Source organism: Erpetoichthys calabaricus, chromosome 9 (assembly GCF_900747795.2).
Source record: "Erpetoichthys calabaricus chromosome 9, fErpCal1.3, whole genome shotgun sequence".
Taxonomy (NCBI): domain Eukaryota; kingdom Metazoa; phylum Chordata; class Cladistia; order Polypteriformes; family Polypteridae; genus Erpetoichthys; species Erpetoichthys calabaricus.
In genome coordinates, this window is record NC_041402.2 from 96,073,649 (window position 1) to 96,097,786 (window position 24,138).

A 24,138-nucleotide genomic window follows, 5' to 3' on the forward strand; every position below is an offset into this window, starting at 1 on the left:
TAAAAACTAGGATTATTGTTTCTATCATGGCAGTAGAGCCACTGAAAGGCTCCCTTACCAGCATCTTTGTTCCACACTGCCAGCACTCGAAAGATGAAAGCACTGAATGTGGCCGCAAAAAATCCACGCCAATAATTTCTGACAGCAAAGTATGTGGATGTCACTTCAATGCTGAAAAGGACACCTGTAAGGGACAAGGGAAATGTCAAACAATCAATGTCTTTGGGTATTTAGCTGAAATCTCAGAAATATAAAAAGATAAGTGAACACTCAGAGAAGCTGTCATTTACAGAGCAGGTCAAAGAGACAGTCTCGTAAGATGATAGGCAGGCAGCACACTGAATGGTAAAGACTTGCCTCCAAGTGGAGTCCCGAAACAGCAGCCAACACCCACTGCACAGCCTACGGTGAGAATGTCTGTGTAGCAATACGGGTGCTACTGGTCATCCAGACGAGGAGGGAAGAAAGAAAGAAAGAAAGAAAGAAAGAAAGAAAGAAAGAAAGAAAGAAAGAAAGAAAGAAAGAAAGAATGGGAAAATCAAAAAGAGATAAAGGCAGATAGAAGAAATAAAGTCAGTTTAAACAGTTAACTTTACAAGACAGTTTATGAGAAGCACAAGACTATCAGTTACATTTACAACAGAATGTCTTCCTATTTGAATATAGGTGTGTGTGTCACTATTCAATGAAAAATCTTCATAATGAGAATTTTAAAAACTCCTTGTATGATCGTTAATGTTAGTGCTGATGCTATGTTGTGTGATTTTGCTGGCCTCACCCATAGGTGCCAGTGGAATGTCTTTCTGCTTTGCTCAGCAGACATGTAGCTCCCAGTCCTGACACAGAGAGATGAAGAGATCTCCACAGCTTGGTACAGTAATTGGAAGTTTATGCAAATTTTTCAGCTAACATATAATTACATCCTACTACCCTAGATTTTGCTGCCAACGAATGCAACATTTTTAGAATGTGTCAGGGCAAGAGATGCTGCAACAGCTGGGAGCATGCAAGTTTCACTTTGAAAATTCCCTCTAGTGAGCTCTAGTTAGTTCAAATCAAAAAAGAACAGATTTGTTTTGCCTTCGTAAACTTGAAACATTCAAATCAAAATATTTTCATGTCATTTTATAGCCTATTAAAATATTATTATAGATTGACTAAATCATATCTGTGTTCCTAATGCAAATCATACAAGTAAATCACAATTAGAGGGGTTCACCTTTAACGTGCATAGATTTAGGGGTCATGTACACTTTATACATGTTTACTGCCAAAAAAGGGCATTTTGTCAGTTGCAAAAGTTGTCCCTTTTACTTGATTACAAGCAAGGAATGAATTAGGTTATGGATTCAGACTCTTTAAATAAATATATTTATTTGGCAGACTCTTTTGACCATAGTGACTTACAATTACTCTGAGATAATATTAACTACTCTAACACTGTCAAGATAACAGGGTATTTTGGAGTAAGGCTCCAGGCCTTAGAAATCACATTTGGTCTCAGTAATGGTGAACAACTCCCCAAGTTAAAGACTAAAAACTGATAATGTAATCTGCACCCAGTTAAAACTGTGAACATTGCTAAAAAACATTATTTTTTTCAAATATAACTTATTGACAGCTAGGTCTTAGCCCATGTCTACTACACAGATGAAATCTGTTAGAGCATTCCTCCAGTCTCTGTAATGCAGAAGCAATTCTTTTTGAAGTGCAACCAGGCATGCTGTTAATGGTGTTAGACTGTTATTTCATATTGATGCCACTCAACATGATTACTGACAGCATCACATCATACTGTTCTTGTTACCAAGTGTTAGTCTGCCACAGTGTAAGCCACTTAGTTTAGTTTCATCTATCTCTTCTTTGCAACGAGAATAACTGACCATATTAAATTTTCCATATAAAGTAATATAAAAGTAAAAGGAAAAAGTAACTTGCCTCCAATGGGGGCCGCGAAGCAGCATCCCACCCCAACAGCACAGGCCGACACCAGGAAGTCGAGGTAGTGTTGCTCAGTCTAGGATGAATGCAAGGAGACACAAGGAGTAGCCATGCAACCAACAGAGAGTGAGAAAAAGAGAAAGAGAGAGAGAGGGACATGGACAGCCTGCTGGGGAAGGCTGAGAAGAGCCTTTACTCAGCAGCCATCAAAATGCCCCTCGTGGCTTATCTCTTTTTCTGTATACATTAGCACCACAAGGCAACACAAAGCACCGTTAGTGAAGATGACTTTAACAAAAGAAACATTTTATTAAAGTGATATGCATTACAGTTAATATGGTGTCTGATGCACAATAACAATAATACATTGGCTTTCACAAGAATTACATATCATAAGATGAACAGAAACGGATGACATTCACGCCATTAAAATTTACAGCCAAAGAATTACAATTGGTGATATAATCTGTTAACTAAAATACTGTTTTTTTTGATGTGTTGTCAGTTAAAAAATAAATAACAAAAAGTGTTATAAAAACTGTGATAAAAACAATAACAGAATGATGTATTTCTTAAAGACAAAAATGTCAGTGTTGGGAATGGAGCCATCAAGAAAATCAGAAAGTAAAATATTTATATGTAGGCCTAATGCCCTGAACAAAAACACAGAAATGTAATTCCTGAATTTGAGGATTTAGAGATAAAACTGTAATAGCTGAACACTTAAATTTGCTCATGTTTCAAAATAATCTTTTCTGTTACACTAAGGACAAAAATCCTAAAGTTTTTTCAAATTCATTTAAACATTAAAATAATTAATATAAATTATATTACACTGTTTAAATGAATGTTATGAGTTAGAATTGATATATTGGATTTCATCATATATATATATATATATTGATGCTTTTGGTATTTTTGTCCACATATACAGTATAATATGTTTAAATATATTCCACGCTTTCAGCCTGTCTAATATCCAATGGATTTAAAAAGTATGCAGACCCCTTTACTGTTTTCTATGTTGAAACTTTGTGGTAAAATAATTTACATACATACAAAGACTATGACTACTCTTCTATCTGTAGACAAGTCAAAACTTTTCTTATTTTTGTAATTCATGTGTGTATTTAAAGGGGTGAGGGTTGTTGTTATTGTTATTGTTGTTTGTTAAAATTATTTTTTGAATTTCTGTGTAGAACTAAATTTCAATCTTGCGACAATAATCTATCTATCTATCTATCTATCTATCTATCTATCTATCTATCTATCTATCTATCTATCTATCTATCTATCTATCTATCTATCTATCTATCTATCTATCTATCTATCTATCTATCTATCTATCTATCTATCTAGTGTAAGGGACGCCCCAGTAACGGAAGGATGGGGAGAAGTCAGCTTATCAAGGACACTGCCTCCCCCAGGACGATAGATGGCAGCTTCTCTGGACTGCAGTGGTGCCCCGGATGTCCGCAGGGCACTTTGGGACTTGGAGTTCAGCAACACAGCTCTGCTGGGTACCGTGGGTGCCGCCAGGAGACACTGCAGGGAGACTGGGGATTCCCTACTATTTACATAGCCTGGAAAGTACTTCAAAGTCACGGGGACGGAAGCACAGAAGCACTTCCGGGTCAAGGACTATATAAAGGACTGCTGGAGACCCAGCAAGGGAGCCTGAGTCGGGAGGAGGTGGACAACATTTGCTGGGAGGCGTGCAGGAGAGAGAATATTGTGTAAATTATTGAGTATTGTGTTTATTGTGGCTGTGGTGCTTTGGAGGCACTGTGCAGGAAGAAAATAATTATAAAATATCTTCTTGGTTCTTTTACCCTGTGGTCTGTCTATTGGGTTTAAGGGGCAACAATGACCCCTAGCATCCACACTATCTATCTATTTCCACATGAATATTTTTGTTAAGTCTGGACATGACTGAAAAGTTCTAAAGCACCTCAAGAGAATGTACTGTGTTATGGCACCATTTCAGACTTGTGTTTCTACAACAGCTTTGGCTCCTTATCTGCAGCATCACTTTACAATACCAGGCCCCTGTTAATGTTTGCCAAAAGCTCTGTTGCCAATGGACAAATATTCTACTGTACTCTACAAAAGTATAATCTTCTAAAACCTAAAGACTTAAAATAGAAAGTAACATTTAAAATGAGTCATGCGGCCTTAGAAAACATTTTAAAATGTTTAGTCAGTATTGAATTTAAACTTAACTGTACTGTTAAGAGAGCCAAACCAAACTTTTAATGTATGTATGGTTAAACGGTTAATAAATGTGAGACAAGTTTGGCTTGGAATACTGTATATACTGTGCTGTACATTATTGCGCGATTTGAACCACAAGTTAAATTGATATCCATAGATGGTACGCTGTAGGGAGACATCAGATTAATTTTAAAATATTTGAAGAAAAAGCAGAAGAGTCAGCATGTGTGCATTACATGCATACACGGAGGGTAGGCTATGCCATTCATTTGCTTTTTCTTATAGAATCTATTTTAAAGTCACTCTCCATAAATGACTTTAATCAAAAGTTTTGTGAAGATAGATTTATCAGGACAAGAATCATCTGTTCTGTATGACTGATGTACACAGACAAGTTTATATGACTTAGTTCAATAGAGCTGGGTGATATTAACCAGAAAGTAAGCAATGACATATTGCCTAATATAAATAAAAATTTACTAACACAACTGTAAGCTTGAATAGCATAAGTATGTTTTAATACGCCTAGGTAAACTCTTCTTTTTAGTAATTAAAATGTACATCACTATATTATGTCATTGAAACAGCTGGCTAGGATTCCAAAATATAACATTTTAAGACATGCTTTAGCCAGCTGAATATTTTATATCTGAAAAAGTATGTATGTTGTAATGAAGTCTGTGTTGAATTTGTAAAAGCTCTCAAAATACTTTTTTATCCTGTAAAGAGCATGTGTACCTCTACAGTGACAGTAAATGAGCATTATTAGTTGGGCACTGGTATTTATGTTAGATGTCTAGACCTACTAAGTGACATAATGTCTCATCAACCAAAAGCCATTCCCTCCTACTTACTTCTTTAGATGAGTGTACGCAGATTATATAAAATCACACCTTGTTGAAAAGGTACAAGATCCTGCAAAGAGCTTAAGAAGGGCTGCTGATCTCCTTTGTGTCTAAACCTTCCAGAGAATTATGATTCAGTCCTCTCCTTTGGTGTCCATTTTAAGACATCATCATTTTTCTCTTCTTCTGTCATCACACTTCAATATTACTCCCTATCCCATATAATTTGTCACATTTCACTAGTCACGCTTCTGAACATTTTGCCCAAAATATAAGTGTGTTTCATATTTTGAAACACTGACCATCTTCTTTGATGACCCTCAATTAACAACACAAACATTCCTTTGCTTAAATTATAGGTGTCATAGCAATCTTGTGCTTCAGCAAAAGTCTTTAACATTGCTTGAAATTCAGTTATCCATTATAATATAGTACTCATTCACCCATTTCCTTTCAAAATTTACCATCCGTCAAGTCCATCCTGATGGCATCAGGCAGTAGCTAATCCTGAAAGGGGTGGTGGTTCTTCATAGGGGTCATACATGAGCATTCACACAATACCAGGTCATCTAACTTGCGTATTTCTTAGGGTTGTGGGGTCAAATTGAAGTTTTATTAGAAGACACACATGAAAAGTAATAAGAATGTGCAAAGTTAACACAAGCAGTGGCTGATGAAAGATCTAAATTCAGGTCCCGGCAGTTGTGAGCCAGCTACCTCAACCAATGTGCTACCAATATGTCATAAGAAGCTATGATAAAAACTGCATAATTAAAATCTAATATTCCTAAACAAATAAGTGGATTCAAGGACACTAGCAATCTCCATCAACCTTCTGTGTGGAGTTTGCCTATCATCTTCACGTCTTAGTGGGTTCATCTCAGGAAAACCTGCCTTTCTTCCCACATTCCGGAGATGTGCATGTTGTGTAGACAGACAACTCTAAATTAACTATGTATGATGGAAGGTGGGTTTGTACATAAGTTTGCTATTTGATATATGTGTGCTTCATGCAGAATTGGTTCTTTCCTTGCACCTAAGGATTGCTAAAGTGACACAGTATATGCGCACACGCACACACACACACAAACACACAGTAGGGTCAATTGAGCAACACCAATCCACCTAACCAGCATGTCCTGGGAGAAATCCACTTGAGAAATGGGAAGAACATGTAAACTCCACACAGTGAATGCCAGAACGTGAACACCAGCATAGCATGTTCCTAAATTAGAAGTAGTAGATGCAGAAACTGGAAGGATAGAAAAACATATAATGCTGTATGATCCCATTGTGTGATTTTGTGCTTTGAAGAAGACACTTTATACAAAGTGATTTTTCAAACTTTCTTTTTTGGGATAAGCAAACGATGAAAAGCAATTTAAAACGCATTTATAGCAACTAAAATTAGTTCACTGCCCTGCTCTATTCGCACACCATCAGGTAACATTATGTTTAGTGGTTCTGAAAAGATCATATTTCATGCGAGACTAACGTTCATTTCAAGGCTGGGCCTTTTATAATGTTACCCTTCATCTACAACTCCTTCAGTTCCAACCTTTAAATTAATACCTCAAAGCTTGCTGACTGGATCTGTTAAGATTTAATAACATTAACAGTTTTTATTATTCTTTGGGACGGAAGAGACAATTTCCTGTGGCCAATTAAGCTAAGAATTGTGTCACCACAACATCATACTGTTTACTGTGTGTTATTCCATTTGTTTCAGTTTTTAGGATGAAACATACTTAAAAGCAGGCATGTATAATGACAGGACTAAAAAAATGACAAAAATGTTAGCGTTATAATAGACAAACCAAAACATTTACCTATCTGTTACTTTTTCTCATTACGTAGTCTTGTAGCACCAGTAGTTATTCTGGCTAAAGCAGATGCAAAGCAGGAGCTAACACTGCATAGAACACCATTGAGAGAGAAACCACATGACTGCAGATTTTCATAAACAGATTCTTACCACTCAAGATGCAATTAGTGTATTTTGTCATGCTGCATTTTTGGGTTTAGGCTGCAAGACACTGCTTACCTTGTAAACATCACTGAAGACGGACATCAGTTTGCTGAGTACAGCTGCACAGATGCTCGCAATGTGGACAAATGGGCCCTGTAAATAAGGGAAGAAGACAGGAAAGAAAGACAATTCAAGATTATGAAAACATTAGACATTAGATTGACTTGCACTTGTACAGAAAGACAGGCATTGAGAAGGGCAGTAAGGTGCAGAAACAGGCAGATGAATCAGGCCTGGCACAATTATTGCTTGTCTAATGGAGATAATAGGACCCATATGGGGACCAACATGTACTAATTATGCAAGCAGTAAATCCAACCACAGTAATGCAGATGCTAGTTACTTTAACAAGCATCTGTAATTCTGTGTATTTCTAATTTTGCATCTAACTCCAAATGAAGCAATTATAAAAACAGAAAGGCACCAAAGGCCCCCCACACCCATTTTTTATTTTTTACTCTTCAGGATCAGATTTGCAGATGTCGGAGTTGCTAATATTACAAGGCAATTAAATATAGAGATTATATCCATCCATCTTGCAAATTGACTTATCCAGGGCAGGGTCACAGGGCAGCTGGAGCGTATCCCAGCAATCATAGGCACAAGTCCATCACAAGATTAGCACACACACACACACACACGCACACGCACGCACACACACACGCACACACACACACACACTAGGGCCAATTGAGCAACACCAATCCACCTAACTAGTACATCTTTGAGAAAAACTCACATGAACACTGGGAGAACATGCAATCTCCGTACAGGGAGCCTTGGGATGTGAACCCCAGTCTCCTTACTGTGAGGCAGCAGCGCCATGCTAGGTGGAGCATATGATGTGCAAATATTTTGTGCACTGCTTATTTCTAAACTGTATAATCAGCTTCTAAAAAATGAAATAAATCCTTCAGGTAGCTGTATTTTGTAGTAAAATTACTATGCTAGGGATAAAATCTGGAGTTTTGAAGAATCAAACAAAACCAGTGAAAGACAGCAAAAGTCAATTAAACAAATGAAACAAATGTGTAAAGTACAAACACAAGACTATATTTTATATATACCATTTCCCAAATTATTTTTATAAGGTCATTCACAATGCATATAAGAGTACATGTTTAGAAAGCTTAGAAATAATAGGAAAAAGAGCAATGATATGTACAGTGATAATTCAGTTCCTTTTAACTGAGTTTATACATACAGAGCATCCGGAAAGTATTCACAATGCATCACTTTATCCACCTTTTGTTATGTTACAGCCTTATTCCAAAATGGATTAAATTCATTTTTTTCCTCAGAATTCTGCACACAACACCCCATAATGACAACATGAAAAAAGTTTACTTGAGGTTTTTGCAAATTTATTAAAAATAAAAAAACTGAGAAATCACATGTACATAAGTATTCACAGCCTTTGCTCAATACTTTGTCGATGCACCTTTGGCAGCAATTACAGCCTCAAGTTTTTTTGAATATGATGCCACAAGCTTGGCACACCTATTCCTTGGCCAGTTTCGCCCATTCCTCTTTGCAGCACCTCTGAAGCTCCATCAGGTTGGATGGGAAGCATCGGTGCACAGCCATTTTAAGATCTCTCCAGAGATGTTCAATCGTCTTCAAGTCTGGGCTCTGGCTGGGCTACTAAAGGACATTCACAGAGTTGAACTGAAGCCACTCCTTTGATATCTTGGCTGTGTGCTTAGGGTCGTTGTCCTGCTGAAAGATGAACCGTTGCCCCAGTCTGAGGTCAAGAGCGCTCTGGAGCAGGTTTTCATCCAGGATGTCTCTGTACATTGTTGCAGTCATCTTTTCATTTATCCTGACTAGTCTCCCAGTTCCTGCTGCTGAAAAACATTCCCACAGCATGATGCTGCCACCACCATGCTTCACTGTAGGGATGGTGCCAGGTTTCCTCCAAACGTGACGCCTGGCATTCACACCAAAGAGTTCAATCTTTGTCTCATCAGACCAGAGATTTTTCTTTCTCATGGTCTGAGAGTCCTTCAGGTGCCTTTTGGCAAACTCCAGGCGGGCTGCCATGTGCCTTTTACTAAGGAGTGGCTTCCGTCTGGCCACTCTACCATACAGGCCTGATTGGTGGATTGCTGCAGAGATGGTTGTCCTTCTGGAAGGTTCTCTTCTCTCCACAGAGGACCTCTGGAGCTCTGACAGAGTGACCATCAGGTTCTTGGTCACCTCCCTGACTAAGGCCCTTCTCCCCCGATCGCTCAGTTTAGATGGCCGGCCAGCTCTAGGAAGAGTCCTGGTGGTTTTGAACTTCTTCCATTTACGTATGATGGAGGCCACTGTGCTCATTGGGACCTTCAAAGCAGCAGAAATTTTTCTGTAACCTTCCCCAGATTTGTGCCTCAAGACAATCCTGTCGAAGAGGTCTACAGACAATTCCTTTGACTTCATGCTTGGTTTATGCTCTGACATGAACTGCCAACTGTAGGACCTTATATAGACAGGTGTGTGCCTTTCCAAATCATGTCCAACCAACTGAATTTACCACAGCTGGACTCCAATTAAGCTGCAGAAACATCTCAAGGATGATCAGGGGAAACAGGATGCACCTGAGCTCAATTTCGAGCTTCACGGCATAGGCTGTGAATACTTATGTACATGTGCTTTCTCAATTTTTGTATTTTTAATAAATTTGCAAAAATCTCAAGTAAACTTTTTCATGTTGTCATTATGGGGTGTTGTGTGTAGAATTCTGAGGAAAAAAATGAATTTAATCCATTTTGGAATAAGGCTGTAACATAACAAAATGTGGAAAAAGTGATGCACTGTGAATACTTTCCGGATGCACTGTATATAGTGCTTATCTGTGAAGACAGATGTGAAGCCCACTCTGATGTTTTACTAGCATCCCTTCTGGGGGTCGTTCCTGCCTTGTGCCTGATGCTGCTAGGTTAGGCTCTGCAGCCCTACCATTCTACAATTGGGTTATGCAGGCCTGAAAATTAACAGACAGGCAGAAGTCCATATACCTATTACAAACTAATACTAGGAGAATATTTTGCTTGTTTACAAAAGAGTACAATAAACACTACAGTGAAAACATTTTAAAAAAAATAAATCTACAATAATAGTAATAATCTAAATGAATAGAAAAGACATAAAAGTGACTGCCACAAGCTAGTCTCCAGCCTTAATATGTGCATGTTTTGGTAGTAATTTCCATCAACTTAATGTATATTATTAAGTAGGTCCAGGTTCCAATTTGGCGGTATGGTGCATAGGAAGAAACTGGTGGAAGTGGAACAGAATTGAACAAGTGACAGAAAGAAAGAGAAAGTCTGAGAAAGAGTTCAATTAGGCAGCTTTAAGATACAAGACAGGGTGCACATCCTAGGGGAACCAAATTTGGTTTAAAAGTCAAATAGGTACCTTGAAGATATGGAGTTCCCAACAGGCAGGCAGCTAAAAAACAGCCTGCATCACTTATAATTTTGGTAGCACTATTTGAATTTACATGAATTTTCAAATTCATTTTATACAATAAGATAATACATCATACTTATCTGGGTCACTGCTAACAAGTTTTGGGGTCTCCCATTATATAAAAAACAGACTTATTTCTCCTATTAAAAATCAGATAATCTAGAAAACTCTGGTGGTCCTATGCTGATACTATTTCTTCTGTCTCTTCATCTTTTCCCACTTCTATGTGGGGTCAATGTGCTTGATCAATCTCTGTGCTGGTTGGTCTTGCACCGTCCACACCAGTCGAGTTCTTTTCCTTCAGATCTTCTTTTACTTAATCCATCCACCTTCGCTTTGGCCCTCACTTTCTCTTCCCCTGTATTTCCATGCCCATCACTTTTTATGCCCATATATTCGTTGTCTCTCCTCATCATGTCCATACCACTTCAACCTACTTTGATGTACTTCCTTAGATATCTCTCTCACTTTTGTTGTACTTCTGATTGTCTCATTTCTTATTCTGTCCTTTTTTTGTAACTCCACACATCAATCTCAACATTATCATTTCTGCCACATCTAACTTTTTCTCCTGTACTCCCTTTAATGTCCAAGTCTCATCTCCATAGATCATTGCTTGTCCTACCAATGCCTTATAAACCTTACCTTTAACCTCTGCCTTAATTCTTCCATCACACAATACTCCTGATACATTCTGCCAATCGTTCCATCCACAATGCACTCTATGGGTTATCTCTGCATATGGTTTTCCGTCTTGGGCTACCGCTGATCCTAGATATTTAAATGTATCCACTCTTTCCAGTAGCTCTCTCTGCAGGTCTAACTTCTTAATCCTGATCCTCATTAACCCTCATATATTATGTTTATCTTCAACTCTCTATCTTTGAAAGGTCTTCTCCTTTGCTGATACTACGTATTTGATTTGTTTATCTGGAAAATGCTTAATATGTTGCTTTGTATTTTGAGTAATGCTAGAATAAACTCTGAAAACTCCATTCAAAGACTCTAGATTTAATTGATACTTATGCTGAATACAACATAAAACATCAAGTCTTGATATTTAGATTTGTTTTGTGTTTAATTTAAAACGTTTATTAATTTGAAAATGACAAAATAGGAAAAAATAAGGCAAAAGTCATTTTTACACCAAAAAAGGAAAAAGAATGTTAGAGACACTTGCAAATAGAATGCAGGACTCCAACATAGCCAATATGTTTTCATATTATCTCTGAACTGTTACACTGCGGAATAATGTGCATATAAAGCACAATATACTGTATATAAAGGAAAGCAGGAAAGGGGAGAAGCTCAGTGAAACTTGCTGTGTTGTAGCTCCCTGCAGTCACCTTTCTTTTGCAATGAAAGTCACTATAAATGACTATTGTAATGACACAAACCACACTGCCGGCAATGTAAACAAGTGTATCACCACGACAGCAAGGAACAAATTACTTTTTATTAAAGCAAAATGTTCCAAACATGTAGTAAACTTGTAAAGTGTCTAATGAGGATTTACATTACACCAGAAAGAATATGTTAGCAAATGCTGCTAAAAATGAAAAAAACGTATAATGACAATGACAATGAAACTAAATTTGAACCCTAATGGCATTCTATATTGAAGAAATTAGGATTTATAGACAAGGAAGAAAAAAAATCATACCAAATGACAGAAAAGCAGTAAAGAACAGCATCTCCACCATCTGCCACCTAATAATCAGTAAACTGAAGCCATAATGCAATAGCATTCATGCTGGAATTGCAATAAAAACTGCCAATCTGTTTTATCTTCAGCTTTCTCAAACAATGCTAATGCTGCAGTAAACATGTATAACCATTCTTAAGAGTGTAATAATAACTTATATGCATTTTATAGGTTAATTTCTAAATTGGAGAACAAATTTTGAAAATCTTCACAAAGTAACATCCATTTTCTCTGCAAACTGTTGGATCAGGACTGGCAACCAAATCTCCTGCCTACCCCTCTACTCTCCTCTAACATTATGCATTGTGATTCTTCCAGAGACATAGAACTAATTTATTAGTTAGTGGGTGGGCCTCTCTGGCAGTGTTTTAATTTGGTTTCAGACTTACTTAACTGGTAGAAAATTCTTTGTTAGTTGTGGTGATTGTACTTCAGAGATACATGACATTGTTTGTGGTATACCACAAGGATCTATTCTGGGTCCACCGCTCTTTTCAATCTACATGCTTCCATTAGGTCAGATTATCTCAAAGCACATGGTGAGTTACCACAGCATTATTTATCGATAGCACCTGATTACCCTGATACTCTTGGATCTCTGATCCAATGCATTAGCAGTATTTCTGAAAGGATGAGTAGTAACTTTCTCAAACTAAATAAGGAGAAAACAGAAATCTCAGTGATTGACAAAAATGGATATAGTGAGGGCATTAGAAATACTGTAAACCTAAAAATCAAGGTGGAGATAAAGAATTTAGGGGTAATCATTGACTCTGACCTAAACCTTAAATTCATATTAACCAGATTATGAGGACTGCATTTTTTTACTTAAGGAATATGGCAAAAGTTCATCCTCTTATAACTTTACAAGACATTGAAAAATTAATTCATGCTTTTGTTTTTAGTCGACTAGATTACTGTAATGCACTCCTAACGGGACTAACTAAGAAAGTGAGAATTTTAACTAGAAAACAAATTTTTGAGCACATCTCACCAGTTTTAGTGTCATTACACTGGTTACCTGTGATATTCAGAATTGACTTTAAATACTAATAATGGTTTTAAAATCCTTAAATAATCTTGCTCCATCCTATATTTTGGAATGCCTGTCCCTCTACACTCCAAGTCATAAACCTAGATCTTCAAATAGAGATATGCATATAATTCCAACAGTCAGGCTTAAAAGATTTGGTGAGACAGCCTTTTGCTGTTATAAACCTAAATCTAAATCTAAATCTGGAATACTTTGCCTAAAGAAATTCGCCAAGCTAATACTGTGGAACATTTAAAAATACTTCTAAAACCCATCATTTTAATATGGCTTTTTTGTAGTTACATTTCAGTTGATTTCTAATAGACTGAATGGGTATAGAATTATCATATTCATCAGGGATCCACAGTTTGTACTAATCCCCACTGTTCTCTCTCTTTTCTGGTTCTTCTAATGGGGCGATTTGCACCATCACTACCTGATCAAGGCACCATGCAGCCCCCTGAGATGATGGAATGAAGAAGAGTGTCTCAGCTACCCACAAAACAAACATTATCAAATATTATCATGTGAAGCCTGAAAACAAAGAGGACTCATTTAAGAACATTTGTTAGGTAGAATGCCTAATGGTGGCTGGACAGTCTTTTGGCCTTAGAACCCCTGCAGATTTTATTTTTTTCTCCATCTTAACAGGAATTTTTTTTTCTATCCTCCTGGCCCTTTGACCTTACCTTGTTTTGTTTACTTATTCTTGTATTATTGTCTAATCTTGATTGTTTTTCTTTAATTGTAACTTTTTCTTTGTCATCTTGTAAAGCACTTTCAGCTACGTTGTTGTATGAAAAATGTACTATGGAAATAAATGTTGTTGTTTTAATTTTAATACTGCAATATTTTAATATCTAGAAATGGTGCTCGTATGTTAACCTATTCAGGTATTATTTTAAATTCTGAGATTTTGTAAATGCTTCCAGAAAATTGTTTTTCATTTTTAATTTTACATTTTGAGAATTCCTGGCCATGTTTTTTATGATAACATGCTATACACATTGTATTGAAATGAAAAATAAGCTATGATTATGAAATATAAGGTTTATGTTCCTTTACTTTATCCTGAAAGCAAATATGAACATTTAAACTCTTCAAAGGCATTATCACCCTTTTTTTTACAATTTTCTTTTATCTAACTTCCATAAAAATAAATGTTACATAGACAGCTCACCAATCGTATCAAATAATATAATTTGTTTCTATATAATACAATTTTTTTCTTAAAACCAAAAGTGTCAGTAGTTTGAGCTAATATGTATATGTTAAATGCTTTGATGAAAAAATAACAAAAATAAGCTAATGTGATGGGCTGGTGCCAAATCCAAGGTTTAGCTCATGCTGTGTGCCCAATATAGGCTGTGGATTATTGCGACCCTAAGCAGGTTCATGTGAAGGAGAGGCAGATTGAAAGAACAGCTAATGATGGCATTTCAAAGGCTTTGAATTTCTTACCACTGGTTTCCACATAAAGTATCTGAGTCTATGTTTGGATTTGTTTGCTGACAGATTCCAACAAATTAATGATCTGTATATCATTGCACTTAATTTTAAATCTGAATAATAGCCTAAGACAGGGGTGGCGAACTCCAGGCCTGGAGTGCCACAGTGACTGCAGGTTTTCATTCTTACCATCTTCTTAATTAGTGACCAGTTTTTGCTGCTGATTACTTCTTTTAATTAACTTGACTCAGGCCCCATAGTTGTTTATTTTTCTTTAATTAGCAGCCAAACAATAATGAGACAAAAAACAAGCCACCATATGACCAGCTCCCCTGTGCCCATCACACAATATCTGAAATTAAAGAGAGGTGATGGTCTTGGTAAGGCTGATCTCTCAGGTCACCAAAACATTTTAACGGTGCTCTTAGAAAGAACAGAAAAACAACAGTTTTTGAAATGTGTGTTTTGGCTGAATGAGAGCAGCAACAAGCCATGGAATTAAATAACGGGTTTAATTAACAGCAAGAATTGGTTCTCATTAAGAAAGTGATTGGAGTGAAATTGGTTGGAGTTTGAAGCCCCAGTTTAGCTGGTCATCTGTTAGCTCGTTTCACATCTCATTTCTGCTTGGCTGTCATTTAATGAAGAATGGAATCAATTCAGAGGGCTGAACTCTTCTAACAGGGCTATTAAAGTGATGGGAAAAAAGTTAATTAGCAGTGAAAACTGGTCACTGATTAGGAAATGGGTTAGAATGAAAACCTGTAGCCACTGCGGCACTCCAGGACTGGAGTTCGCCACCCCTGCCTAAGCCATAAACAGGCACCACATTTTATATAATGTATTATTTCCTGAATTTGTTAACACAGCATACATGTTGGGGTTATCAGGTAGAGAATTAGGATATAAAAAAATACTTCACAATAAGGTCTACTATTTGCCATAATGTTTTGCTCTTCTATCAAGTTTTATTTAATGATAAACCCACTTTTATATTCATGTAAGTTTAAAAAGCTCAGATTCATTTATAGTATGAAAGTTTTTCCTACTTCAAATGCTGATCTGTATATGCAGTACATTTGTTGTGTTAACTCAATTTCCTTACTGTATGTCAGGGTGGTGTTGTTCAATATACTTTTATTGCTATGAGGACATGTTAAATACATTGCCATTTATTGTGTATGACTTTTTATATTGTAGAACATTTGAAAAACTCATCATGATATAATGAAAAAAATGTTCATATGTTGTGTCCAGGGAGAATTATTTCAGTGCTCCAAAAATAGTCAACAGTATCACAATTACACTGAGAGGTGTCTTTGGTGGTAACGCAGTATGGCCAGCAAATTAGCATATCAAAAGAAATGTGATCAACTATTATTGAAAAATGTATTCTTAAAATTGGTAATCTCTGCGTATTAGAAAAATATTATAAGCACATGAGAAAAGTGGACACTATGTTTTACTAAGCATTAAGATGTAAGAGTTAGGATTAAAAAGACTTATGCCTACATATTTTTATTATTCTGTATGAGCTAGAACCCACCAATAATTCATTAAGCTAAAGGTTAGATGTGTAGGAGAGCTGGAAAGGATGGGCTCCTCGCTAAGAGGGGAAATGTGAAATCTTTGGCTGTAAATAATGGTAGCAAGCAAAGAGTTAGCAGGGATGAAGGATAGGCCTTGTGAAACAGAAATGATGGACAGAGAGGGGTTTTGACAGCCCCTCAGTTAAGAAACATTGGTAGAATTAATTAGAGGCAAGAGTAGAGCAGCGAAATGATAGGAGTCAGATGAGGATGAATAATGGCTTGTATGATAAGAATCGTAAAAAAATTAGGAGATGCCTATGGCTGCTTCCTCAAGTCATCTGAATCGAGTCTGTATGTGTCCCGTAAATAAAGCTTGATTCTGCTGCCAGTCCTGAGTCTCCGAGGGCCTTCATTGGGGCTAAGGGTCCCCATGTCAGCCTGCTTCAACACTATCAGAGGATAAAGTAGAAGCCAAAGACATCTTCATTCTTTAACCTTAATTTGCATGAACACCTGAGTGTGTGTAAACAGTATAAACATGATAGTTTTTAAATTTGTTCTAGCATGTCTTTGTATTTGATTTGGTGCTTTTTTCCTTTCACTTCCAAGTGATGCCACTTATTCCTTAAAGCAGCTGTGCGCAACCTGCGGCCGTGTATATTAAAGTGTACGTAATGGCGGCCGTGCAGGTGTAGGGTCTCTGGACTCCAGCGAGTAAGGGGTCTCAACGCCGCGGAATCTTTGTCGGCCGGGTCGGTATGGTGACGCCGAAAGCCGATTTGGACTCTGGGGTCTCTAGACTCCTGCAAGTGTAGAATCTCAAACACCGCAGAACCTTCCTTAGCCGGGTCGGTATGTTGACCAAAATGTTGCCCTTTATATATTCATCGAGGCCTAGGGACTCTCGAGCTTACTCCGCATTTCCTGGGAGAAATGGGGTGAGATGGTGCAGCGTGGATAAACAAATGGAAGTAGCATTCGATGTAGCACTGCCATCTCCTAATGGTCTCCAGCGAGTCCCCTGACTTTGCAAGTCTGTCTGCAAACATGCAAGAGCAAGGAAGCCATTAATGGCGATGTTTTCCAAACTTCCTGAAACAATTGCTGTAAAGGTTTTTTGTCCTATATGACGTTTCGTAGACATTTTTTTACATATGTAGACCAGTAAATTGAATATTGTCAGATATATCATACTCTGTTTTAATGTGTAATCTGTAAATTTTTACATAAATCATAAAACATTATTAAGTTTACTTGGACTTACTGGCGGCCGTTATTAAAGTAAAAAGTCTGTAGTGCGGCCGTCAATAGCGGAAAGGTTGCGCATGCCTGCCTTAAAGTATCTAAAAAGAATTTGAAGTTTTAAATTCTCTCACCAACAATTGCAAGTTATTAATGCTTTTATAGTAGCAGCTACAGGAAATAAATCATGTGGCTGTCACCAAATGTAGAGGGTTTTGTTTTACTCGACTGCAGCGCTGACTGCATTTCAAGTTAAAAAAAAAGTGAAATTCAGCACCTATACCCATTTAATGCTCTGTTTATTCTCTTCTGTCTTTAATTTTTTAACAGTCCCTAAAATGCAGCCTCTTGAATTGATTTGTTTAACTTCAATGTACCTTATACCCCCCTCTGGCTATTATGTGTTACGTTAAGTTTCATTGGACCAGCATTAGCATTTTTTGAATAATTACATGATACCTGTGACCTTGACTCTGCTTCATTTTTTATTTAGAAAGCACAATTGCCTTCTGTGCCCTGTATTTTTCAATGCTCTCTGTTAAGTCTATCACACAGTAAATTTTTGTCCGTTAGCAGTTTCAAAGCCAACAAGTTGGAACTACTTGTTCTGTTACTTTCTTTTTTTATTTTGATTACTATCCATTTATCTATTTTCAGAACATACCTAAACCAGGATCACAGGATGCCTGTGCCTGTCTTAACAGCATTGGCACATTGGAAGGGGTGCCAGTCTATCAAAGGGAACACTCACATACATCCACAAACTCAGGCACACTGGGTCAGTTTAGAGTCAGCAAATATCCTAGCATGCACATCTTTGAGGTAAGGGAAGAAAAAGAAACCAGCAAAAACAAACAGACACAGAAACATGCAATCTTCACACTGAAAATAATTCTAACCCACTCTCCACCTCACGCTGCAGCACTAATCTTCTTTTGGAAAATACAGTAAGTACGAAAAATACTTTGCTGTGTGACTATAAGTTAAAAGTTGGACATTTTATTTTAAAGTTACGCAATAAAAATGATATTTTGTTTATGCTTATGTGGCTTGTGACTGATTCAATTGGAAGAGAAATCTGAGCAGAGAGAAGGTGTTTAAAGCATATACTATATCTAGTATTGTGTAAAATCTTAGGCACCATAGATTTTTTAATAGATGCTTTTTTTACCTTCTGCATTAGTGTGCCATTGGAAAAGTGGAAATTAAAAAAATAATTTAATAATAAGTTAAATTACTGAAGGAAGCTGACGTTTTTGCACAACATCTGCTGGGTCTGTACTTCCCTGGCCATAATGAAGAAGCACCACTGCTCCTCCTCATTATTTTAGATCCAGGAATACAACATGCAGTGCCAGGCCTAGGCCGAACATATTAGTGCACCGACTGTTTGGTAGTTAACCCTTGTGGCTACCCCAACCCCCTTATGATCTGCACTTTAGGTATTTGCCTAATTGGCCTTAATGGTGGTGCCGGCCCTGACTACATGAGCACCATCTCTTCTTGTACAGAGCCACAAGGGAAAAAACTTCTCTTGGCAGCACTAGTCAAATGGCATGGACTTTCTGAGGACAGGAAACTAGTTTTTCATATAGCTCACTCACAACCACACACCTTTAAAATGGATCAATTTAGGTTCTCCAATTAATTTAACAAGAACATTAGTTAGAGAACTCTGAGGAAACCCACTCAAACATTAGAGAGATCACAAAACATTTCACACAGACTGAGACCATGTTGGGAATTATTAGCCTCAAAACACATCCAGTCTTTTCAAAGATCATAGTTATACATTGTTAAATACAAAACCAATTGCTTCAATATATAGCTTTTTGGAAACTAAAAACAATATATATTTGTTCTCATCAGTTACTAGTTTGTTTATTTTATTTTTGAATGTCAGGTTTTCTTGTGTGTGATATCATGCTTCTGTTGGGTAGATAAATAAAATAATACATGTTTTCTTTTAGAGCATTGAATTAGACATTTCTTTTGAATAAAAGATGTAAAGTCAAGTAAATCAAGGGGCAGTAACTAGAAAAATGAACATGGCAAATATTTTTTATTTAAGAGAGGACATGGTAAAGAAAGACAAAAAACTAGAAATGTTCCCAAAAAATGAGTACGTCTTAAAACAAAAATAAAACAAAAAAAGCCTGTTTGTTTTCTACTTGTAAGGATGTTAAGCCTCTTTTCCTGACACCACAAATGCCAAGGCAACCCTATACAAAATGCCAGAAAATTGTGCAAAAATACTATACTCCCAGAATTCTTAGAATCCTGAAAACTCTCTTTCTTCTCCTTATAAATGAATCCACCGAACCCCCCCCCCCCCAACACACACTTTAAAGCTCCTAACTGCTTTTGTTTTCAACTGTCCCACTTTAGTTTTGTGTGGTTTCCAAGAATATTCCTATAAGTAGCATTCTAACCAATCATTCTTTTGCCTATCTTGGTTTCACAAAATCCTACAGTACCCTAGTGTTGTCCTATAACCAAATTGTAAAGAAAGAAAGCTTTTACTTACACTAAAGTCCTATATGAAAAGCATAAAATATCTTATTTTTTAGTTATTAAATTACATCATTTTTCATGCTTGGTATCCCCACTGACAATGGCCTTTCTAAATTTCTTGTCACAGTGACAAAAACTCAGTTGCCTAAATCTTGATCCAGTATTTCTAGTCCACTGACATGCAAAACATAGATTTTTTTTATCTGTTGGCAAGGTTTTCAAGAGGATCTTCTTATTTCATCCAACATTGGCTTCTTCTCTTGCCAAAGAAAAAGCTCCAAGAAACAATGCCAAGCCAACAGTAGGTTGTGTGTATTTAGAAAAATGTCACCTCAAACATTTACATAGTTGGAAATGATGTACAAGGCAAAGTGAAGGCAAATATTCCCAATCATAACATTAATTTGTGACACCATGAGTATCAAAACACAAACAACACAAACAGGAAAAATTACAAATAACAGCACCAGTGTTAGAGTGTTGTTACTGGAACATTAATCAAGCTATACAATCACATATTTGCCAGAATATTTAATAAATTCCATGTGATGTCCTAGTTGAAAATCCTGACCTCTCTCAGTGAAGCACTAGATGTGCATTTATAGACATGGGTTTAGGTAACAACTATAAATGTATTGCCTGTGCACTTCCTTCATTTGTACTCTGACACATGGGTTTATCTTTCTGTTACTGTATATATTGCATGCTGACATGAATTTCCTCTGTGCAATACATTATGTTGCCTTCTGATCTAACAAGCAAATTAATCACGATTGGAGCCACAGTTTCAGGAGAAAAGACAGAAATTTAAATACCTTAGTAATACAAATTAGTGTTTTTACAAAGAACAGTATTCAGTGAATTACAGATCACCTACCACAGAACCTAGAAAAATTGATTTTTTCATTTATCAAATAAATGTTCAGATTCCAAACTTGCCATTTATACTAAGAAAGCTTGCATTAATGCTATGGTTCTGACAAATCCGTAGCCTCAACATTTTTAACTTAGATGTAAATTTCTGTGAGTAACCTGGGATGGCCAAATATTTTAATCCATCTATGACAGGATGACTAGAGGCCTTGGAATATTCTCTAGGTTCACAAAGCAACCCTGTTTGTATCTTCTGAGGTCAATTATTATTCAGAGGAGCACTACATTATATTGTTTGGGAAAAATGTAAAATAAATTAATGCTTGATAATGTATTTGCAAAAAATGATATAATAAATTGTAGAGAAATAGAGTTCTCTTCAATACCTAGTATGAACACTCATAACCTCATAATGGGAGATGTTAATTGTACATTTAAATGTTACCTCCTATTATATATGCAAGGTCTAGGACTAATATGACCTCAACAATTCCGAATATTATCAAGCATTATAACTTACATGGCCCAAAGTTTCAATACATTAAACATTTTCAGCACCTTTAATATTTAGTGATTTTATACTGACAATACATTCATATTCTTCAAACAATTATGCCTCAAACTTGATCATCAGGGAATACATTTCTTCTATTATATTCATGTCAGAATGTTTTCTGCCAGTCCTCCCTAATCTTCCTTCAGTATTACTAGTAGAAGCTACAGTATACCATTCAACAATAGTGAAGATATATACAGTGTTTTTACACTCTACCAGTGTCTTTCAAAAATGTCATCCCTAAATGGCATGAAGTAGTGTTGAACAAGGGATCTTTTAAACAGAATATATGACAAAGAATTGAAATCAGCCATTGACAAGATAAACTCTTCATAATCTGTACAAAGCACAATATAATTCAACTAAATATCGGATATTGCAAACACTTGTCTTGACCTTGCTCTTGCTCTCTTGTTTTGAGGCTGTTCCACATTCACACCATTTTAAGAAAAAAATCTTTGCCTACCAGTCAGACAGCATTGGAATCATTATTGATGACTTACATAAAGCATATAGCAATGTTCAGAATATTAATAGGTAAAAAAAAATCAGTAACACATTAATTCAGGTATTGCAAAAATTCCTCTATTACTTATATTCTGCTATACAACAAGACCTTAACAAAGGCTACTTTTTGTGAGACCTCTTTTTAGTCTTGTTTTAATCTCTTTCAAGACTTCATATTTTTACTTACTATTAGACTGATACCTTTATCTAAGTTGACTTACAACATTTGAGATATAATTAATTTCATTTGGTTTTCCAATTAGAGCACAGACAGATAAAGTGTCTTTCTCATGGCCACACAATGTCAATAGGCGGATTTGAATCCATAACCTCAGTAACTGATGTCTAAAGTCTACATCACTGTGCAGTGCTGCCTGTCATTGATTCCAGAAGCACAGCAATATAAATTAGGGCAACTAATAGTATTTTTCTGAAGCAAGGACTACAGTTTTGCAATATACTGAAGTGTTTTATTACCACAAACAACTGTCCATACATTTCATCATATAATACTGAGCACACAATGTAAATACTTTAGAAATGAAAAAAAAAAAGGTCAAGACACAACTTGGAAAATCTGAGCCCATTGTGTGACTTTGACAAGCTCTCTGTTGAAACTCAAGAGGAAATAGTTAATAATAATAATAATAATAATAATAATAATAATAATAATAATAATAATAATAATACATTTTATTTATAGTGACTTTTCCAGGCTCAAGGTGCTGCACAGAGTCTAAGAAAGAAAAGCAATATGTATACGTAACAATTGATACAAATATTTTCTGCATAAATCACTAAAACAGATAAATTCTTGATACACAAACCATTAAATTGAATAAATGACAATAAACCAGAGTAAAAACTAAATTCAATACCAGAACAAAAACCTGAATAAAAAACATAATTTGTGATATACCACAAACACACAAATTATCCTGAGCATCTGGACAGAGAGGCAAACTGAAAGAAGGTGCAGAATGCTAAGTTAAGGTAAAAGCCTTCCTTAACAGATGAGTTTTAAGTTATTTTTTTAAAGAATTAATTGAGTAGGATGATCTAATTAATTTAGGGAGGTCATTCCAAAGTCTGGGCGCTATACAGCTGAAGGCCCTGTCACCCATAGAGTGCATATTAGTGTGAGATGCAACAAGAATGCCAGAATCTGAGGACCTTAATGGGTGAAAAGGAGCATAGTGATGGAAAAGGTCACTGTCACAGTGGAGAAACGTATCTGTGTCTATCCAAACCAGAAGCCCTGGATGACAAGAAAGGTTCAGCGGCTGCTAAAGGAAAGGAACACTGCCTTTAGGTGTGGTGACAAGGTTCTCTACAGCATGACACGGTCCAACCTGAAGAGATACATCAGAAAGGCTAAGAGGGACTACAGGAGAAGGATTGAGGAGCACCTGGACAATAATAACAGCAGGCAGGTTTCGCTGGGAGTCCAGCACTTCAACAACTACAGGACCAGCCATGGAGCTGCTAAAGGTGACGCCTCAATGGCAGAGGAACTGAACCACTTCTTTGCTCGCTTTGAGATGGAACTACCAGAGGCAGCTGTTACACATGCAGCAGCAACTCACAACAACATCACCCCCTTAATTAGGGTGGAGGAACACAAGGTGAGATGTTTGTTCCATGCTGTCAATCCTAGGAAGGCAGCAGGTCCCGACGGTGTCCCTGGACGTGTGTTGAGGAGCTGTGCAGAGCAGCTGGCTGGGGTCTTTACAAAGATCTTTAACCTGTCACCGTCCCAGGCCTTAGTTCCTCCCTGTCTGAAATCCTCCATCTTACTCCTTTTACCAAAAAAATCACCCATAACCTGCCTGAATGACTATTGGCCAGTAGTGCTCACCCCGGTGTTGATGAAGTGTTTTGAGAGACTGGTCCAGAGTCATATCATGTCCTTCATCCCTCCCACCTTTGATGCACACCAATTTGCTTACAGGGCTAACAGGTCTACTAAGGACACTGTTGCTGCTGCTCTCCATGCTACCCTGTCCCATTTGGAGCACCAGGGGAGCTACGCACGTCTCCTCTTTATTGATTTTAGCTCTGCTTTTAATACCAACCTCCCTCACAGATTTATGTGCAAGCTGCTAGCCCTGGCACTCCCGTATTCCACCTGTATATGGATTAAAGACTTCTTGACAGACCGCACACAAAGGGTTAGGGTGGGACCTCACATCTCCACAATCATCAGCATTAGCAACAGCTCTCCTCAGGGCTGTGTGCTGAGCCC

General features: G+C 36.9%; 1 protein-coding gene across 3 annotated transcripts in view; it reads right to left on the bottom strand.

The window, feature by feature from the left end:
• The window catches only part of clcn1b (chloride channel, voltage-sensitive 1b), a 242,144-nt gene that overhangs the window by 108,479 nt on the left and 109,527 nt on the right, over positions 1-24,138 (bottom strand). For all 3 annotated transcript variants that reach the window (XM_051931704.1, XM_051931705.1, XM_051931706.1), the window contains 3 exons: positions 7,045-7,122; positions 358-436; positions 59-184 (listed from right to left, as the gene is read on the bottom strand). In XM_051931704.1, the coding sequence (XP_051787664.1) occupies positions 59-184; positions 358-436; positions 7,045-7,122 (283 nt within the window). The remainder of the gene's footprint in view (positions 1-58; positions 185-357; positions 437-7,044; positions 7,123-24,138) is intronic.